The sequence below is a fragment of the Vigna umbellata genome, chromosome 1 (assembly GCF_029865625.1).
Source record: "Vigna umbellata cultivar VRB3 chromosome 1, Vumbellata_1.0, whole genome shotgun sequence".
Taxonomy (NCBI): Eukaryota; Viridiplantae; Streptophyta; class Magnoliopsida; order Fabales; family Fabaceae; genus Vigna; species Vigna umbellata.
The window spans coordinates 9517299-9523548 of NC_142165.1; the positions used below are offsets into that span (position 1 = coordinate 9517299).

At 34.5% G+C, this 6250-nt stretch overlaps 1 protein-coding gene across 1 annotated transcript; it reads right to left on the reverse strand.

Moving 5' to 3' along the window:
* Positions 1-963: 963 nt before the first annotated feature.
* Positions 964-5971, reverse strand: LOC124842802 (cytosolic endo-beta-N-acetylglucosaminidase 1-like). The gene is made up of 11 exons (XM_047319369.2): positions 5469-5971; positions 5094-5231; positions 4700-4809; positions 4487-4598; positions 4272-4379; positions 4081-4193; positions 3802-3883; positions 3422-3502; positions 2880-2932; positions 2363-2498; positions 964-1842 (listed from the first exon to the last, which is right to left on the reverse strand). Exons 1-11 carry the CDS (start codon positions 5826-5828, stop codon positions 1105-1107), a joined length of 2031 nt encoding a protein of 676 aa, XP_047175325.2. The 5' UTR covers positions 5829-5971; the 3' UTR covers positions 964-1104.
* Positions 5972-6250: the final 279 nt, after the last annotated feature.

The window sequence follows — 6250 nt, forward strand, 5'->3', positions numbered from 1 at the left end:
TGTTTTGTGGACTTTTCATTATTGATGGAATTAGATGGAGAAAATTGTAGTAAGAGTTAAAAGATGCTGAATTATACATGACAGAAGTTGAATGCAACACCAAGAAAATAAATTTAAAATACACAGTAAATGACAAATATGTGTAAATATGAAATTCTTTCTCTTAATGGGCACCACATTCATATTTTGAGGGCTCGAGGACAATACTTCCAAAACAAGTTTGTTTTAGACTTCAGATGCCACTAACCTACCACCCTCTTCCCCAGTTACCTTATCTTTGACTTTCTTTTTTATTCTTTCACTAATTTAAAGTCAAAGTAAGATTTTATGGAACTGTTTCATCACCAAACAAATTACCATTATGCAAAAAAAAGGCTACACTATATTGAACTTGAAGCTATTCTCATACCTATTAATTATTTTTGTGGGGTCGCCATATGTTATGTAAATTCAAATGTTTAAAATTTTGCAGCTTGGAGCATTGAACCTCATGGTTGCTGTTTTCTAGTCTTTGGGAAACCATTGTTACCCTAATTCTAGATGTGTATTATGCTATGTTAACAAAATTGAAAATTGTAGGATAATAGTGTTTTGAGTCTTGTTAAGATTGACCTAGGTACTCGTTAATTAATTAATAATGGAAAGTTTCTTTTCTTGTAATAAGTATCCTAGGAACACTAATTCGTGATTGTCTGATTAATCTATTAGATTAAATAAATAAACAAGCACTCGGCATCATAGTTTCATTGGACTTGAAAGTTACTTAATATACCCTCTTATTTATTTGTCTTATGAGGTAAGACTTACAAAATCGACATGAGATTTTCATCGAACTTTCTTCGTATATTTTCTTCTAAGTGTAACTCAATCTTACAAACATGGTTTTGGTTTGGGTTTGTGCAGTGAAGTTTGCATGCATTTTATCTTTAATGAATGTGAATGTTCCAACCATTTGTACAGAAATTATGAACTTGAAAGTAGCATACTTATGCAATGGCAAATCCACAATACAAGATGCATAATTCCTTGATGACAGATTATTGACCTTTTATCCCTTATTCTGGCATACCCAAAATACAAGATGTAAGCTTCCTTAATGACAATTTATGGACCTTTTATCTCCAATTGATAAAATGGAGACTCTGCTAAATTCTGAATTGTGCCATCAAAACCGCAGACTTGTATGATAAATTTGAGACTAGAAATGCTTGGAGGAACTTTGAGCCCAGAAACATAGAAACAGTTTACATGTGCTACCCCAAGATACTCCTGCACATGTTCTAATGCTGTGCTTTGATTACCATTTGCTAGCTTTGGCAGTTTCTCCACATACACATTGTAGTGTTGACATACAAATTCTTTTCCTTCCTTCAGCTTCCAAGAGATTTTAACACTGAGGATCCTTGAATCCTGAGGATCAGAAGTCCAATTGATGAATTCACCATCAACTAGCCATGACGAAGAAAGTGGAAAATCTGGCTTATAGTTGGAAGTCTTGACTGTGACATGACCAAGAACAGCAAAATAATCAGTTGAGGAAGCCACAGCAGCATGATCAGGACCTAATGGTCTTGATTTCAGTCCCATTTCCTTGGGTGGAGCATTTGACCTGTAGCACAAAGCATGGATTTCTGTCAGAACGTATCCTTTCATTTCAATTGAACCTTCATTTATAACCCATCCAGGGGCACTTCCCTTGTGTTCACTTGTTCTGATTACTGTGCTAAATGCACTTGACACGTGATCCATTCCATGGGAAGTGAGTAGCACAGACATTGATTTGTTCACAGTAGAAGTGAACTTCAGCACGATTCCCAAAGAAGAATTGCTATCAGATTTCACCTGCATTTGCCACAGACTTCATCTGTCAACTAAGAAAACATGGCACGTTTAGGAATATCAAGTTATATATAATTTTGGTGAACTAGTCTTCATGTGCAGTATTCCATTAGTCAAGGAAAGATACCCCACTTCCCTTCCTTGAAATAAGTAACCAGATTCAGCTCCCTAGAAAGATAAAACCAAATTTTTAGTGAATTTTTGTTTATATTGATGCACTGACTACTATTTCTGGTTATGAATCTAAAGTTCAACCTTGTCACTCTTACATCCAACAAAAATTTGAATTTGAATTCAAAGTTGGTAAGAAGTGGACTTTAAGCATGCTTAGATTAAGAAACGGATTTTAAGTCTAACTCAACCTCACAAAATCAGCTTGTAAGGTGAGGTTTGCACCTAATCTAAATTTGACTTTATCTCTAATCGATGTGAAATTTCCAAAACAAAAATTAGCAAACTAGTGACCAAACATGAGGATAGATTGAGGAGCAGTTTGTTCAACTATAGGTGAAAGATGGCTTACAGAATAAAAGAAGTGGATAAGCGATTCGCTTAAAATGAACTCTCCTTGATAGATTCTCGTCATGAATTTAGTACCCTTTTCAAGAGATCCTTTGAATGTAATATTTCCCCCTCCACTGTATGATGCTTCCTTCAAGCTACATTATAAGCATGACAACAAATACTTGAGATGGTCAAATTTCAACTTTAGATGAATTATCATTACGTTGATTTAAAGTACAACAGAAAAGAAAGGAGATATACAAAATCATGAAAGGTTGTAATACAGAAAAATAAAATAAAATAAAATGAATAACAAGGTTTATAAGAATTAACAGTATATAAGAATTAATACCTACAAACTCGTTATTTTAAGGTCTATTTTTTATTTATTGAAGATGATGTTTTAGTCTTTTGTATAGTTTGCTAATTACTCGTTAGTGTTCAATCTCCTATAGAAAACTCAGACGCTAATTATATGAAATATTCAATATACAACTAGAGTTTTTAGCTAGAGAAAATTATAAAACATCACTTACTCTACAAGAAGTCGAATAGGATTTGCAGTAGAGTCCGCAAACTCAAGGAGTGGCTGCACAGAAATTTGTGAGTTAGGGTATAATTAAAGTAGTACAACAATAGTATAAGATGAAGCATCGTGATGACCAAAAATGGCTGATATATTGTATGTGATTACAGGAAAACAAATTTGTCATTCAATCATGCAGTTCAAAAGTAACATTTTATGGTGAACTTGAAGATTTGGAAGAAATATTGGACTATTCTCAAACGATTACAATATTTTACTAATTGTTACATGTTAGCTTTATTAGGTGTTAAAACCAGTCCTTAATTTGTAAATTATGATCAGTTTGTATTCTCAATTTTGAGAATGTTGTTTGTTCACTCTTTGAATCTAGCTAGAGAGGTCTCAATATTTTTCATATGGTGAAAATTGTGTAAATTTCTCTTTTCTGATTTCATTTGAGAGATATCATTATTACATTAAACCCTAAACCTTCCATTTATGAATGTAATGTTTAGAGCCAACAACAAGAAAATGTCTTTATGAAATGTATACCTGAATGCCTTGGGAAGAAATATTACACCAAGTAGCCTCTGATATTTGGTCTCCATGAACTGAAATATGATTACCGCGTCCCTGAAAGTAATTAATGGCAAAATAAGCTTCAGCCACTAAATTTAACAGAAGTTTTTTGTGTACTCAGTTAAGCTAAAGCCAAAACGTGAAATGAAGAAACCTCTCTTTTTTATGATGTTAGAATTACCTTATTTTCATCATTTGCTTAGAATACTTTCTAATGAAATCAAATAAAAAGGAAATCCTATCAAACTCAACATGGACAAAGTATCTTTGACAATTTTTCATTCATACCAGCAAAGGCATGCTTCCAAAACTCAAGTAAGGAAAGAAACTCTGCAACTATTACAGTTCTTAACCTGATCAAAATTTGTGTAGAATGGCAGTGTTCTAAGATACTTTCGCACTATGCCCCAAGATTTTTCCACGAGACTCCACCAACTGCAATGCCAAATGCATGGCCATGATTATGGCACTAATGTAAGCACATTCAAGGTGTCAATACTACATCCTTTACATAGAAGAAAATTAGCCTATATGAAACAGAAAGAAAACCACTTGACTTTTTCTAAGTGTAATGTCTGAGTTTTGGTGAAATCTGTCAACAAAGGGAAATAATGTTGGCAAATTTATATTACCGATTCTGTGCACTTTCAAAATCTGGTGCTTGCTTAGTCTCGTAGACCCATCCAGGAGCAAATATCGCAGCAGAGACATCACCTTTTCTTATTACATCAAGAGCCCAGTTTGTCTGTCACATCCGTAATATAAATTTAGGAAAACACTGCACATCCTACAATAAAAAATGTATGTCAGACAAATCACGTACATTCCACTGTCCACCACCATACGTTCCCCTTCCAAATACATCAATCCCCATGTACACATCAAACTTTCTATCACCAGCAACAGAAGCAGATCGACTTGGATAGTTTTCCTGCATGGTATTGATAGTACTAAAATGTTCACCAGAAAACAATAATCGACCAAATAAACAACAGCATTGTATGATCATGCAGGGGAATATGATTATATGAGCAATACCTCCCATCCATAGTTTGCAAATAGCCCATCACATATATCAAAGAAAGGTTTATTATGTTCATTTAGTTCATTTTGATAATATAGATCACCTTCGATAGTGACACTGTCATACCTGCATGATCAAGCAAGTACATAAAAGTCAATTGCTGGAAACTTCCATTTCAGTAAAAAAGAAAAAAAACCGCAAGAATTATTGTGTCTTCAAATGCTCACCATATCACTAGCGATCCAGGCACTGAAGAATGTGTTGTTGATGATAAATGGTTGATAAACTCTTTCAAATTTGGAATCTGTTTTGGTTGCAATTCTACCTCCATATTCAGCTGCAATTGAGTGGTAGTATATGAATCATTGAAAAGAACAACAGCAAAAAGCATTGCTGCAAGGTAGCTGACAGATTAATTATATATCTAGCTTTAGTGTATATAAAAAGTAACTTAGTTTTAGAGCACAAACACTATATTTCCCTGCAGCAATTCTTCGGAATATTTTAATTTCATGTATTGTGTTCCAAATTCATAGATATTAAAACCTAAGCAAGAAAAAATAGCCAATAGATGTTTACACAAACTCAAATAGTACCCAACAGAGATGAAAACTTGTTTACCAGCCACCCATCAAAGCCTAACTTAAAAGCCAGCTCTGCTAAGCGTTCTGCATACATTCGGGCAGACTCCTTTGTTGAAAACAGCTTTTCACAGATAGCACTTCCCTTCTCTCCCTCAGTGATAAAAGTCCCCAACACCTAAGAGATTAACGGTACAATTACAACAAACAAGGTTATGATCTTCTCCACATGTCAGTAGTCCCCAGATAAAAAATCCAATGGCTTTATCATTAGTCTCAACTTAAACCCTTTATAATCCTCAAAACTACAAAATTCAAGAACTAACATAAAACAAAACCATCACAACAAAAGTTATATAAAGTCGAAGCCAAAGTGAAAATCTTACATAAGAAAGCATAGTTAATATAGTACTACCTTAACACCATGACGATGAGCTGCATTAGTCCAAGAAGGAGGAGGGAGTGTGACAAGGTTGTGAGAGAAGTAGACGAACACGTCTATCAAATGCCAATGCCATATAGCATATGCATCTGCATTAGTGCCTCCCTGGACCCATTTATCATCCAAGTACCCTCCAGCCATATCATGGCACACTAGTATTCTTCTTCGATCAGGCAATGGTGCAGAATAACCACTTTCGATGGGAACTGAAGCTTTGTTAAAAGGGTAGTGAAAGGATTCGAAGTAGGAGCCTGATTCCAGGTCCTCGAGTTTATCGATTGGATATGATATGGGCAATGAGGGCTGCTTGGGATCAAACTTGGACTGAGACATTCTGAGATAATCGTATGTTGTTTGTAGAACAACAGAGTGTGTTTGGATTAAGAATGTTGGCAAGTTATGTATGGAATCGAGAACGAAGTTATCAACACGGCAACACCAAGCCAGTCACCGTTTACTTGCATTGACTCCATGTGTCATGATGTGGATAGCATTTATAGTCAATCTACAAACTTCAGAAGTTGTCCAATAATATCCATATAGCAGTATTCATAGTGATCACTACTTAGTAGTACACCTCTTGGAGATTTTTTTTTTTTTAAAAAACTTCAATGTCCATGACAAATCAGGATCTGAAATCACGGATGCAATTCTTTTTAGAGCAGGAAATTATATAAATGATACTTGACATAAGAGATCCTCGTTATATTTAACCCAAATTCTTAATAATTAGGTTTATGAGTTTTTATTATATG

Coding starts and splice junctions, on each gene's coding strand:
- LOC124842802 (XM_047319369.2), bottom strand. CDS start 5,828: ATGTCTCAGTCCAAGTTTGATCCCAAGCAGCCCTCATTGCCCATATCA. Junction 3,884..4,080: donor TTTGAAAGTGCACAGAATCG/GTAATATAAATT, acceptor TTGGCATTGCAG/TTGGTGGAGTCTCGTGGAAA. Junction 2,499..2,879: donor CCTATTCGACTTCTTGTAGA/GTAAGTGATGTT, acceptor CTTATAATGTAG/CTTGAAGGAAGCATCATACA.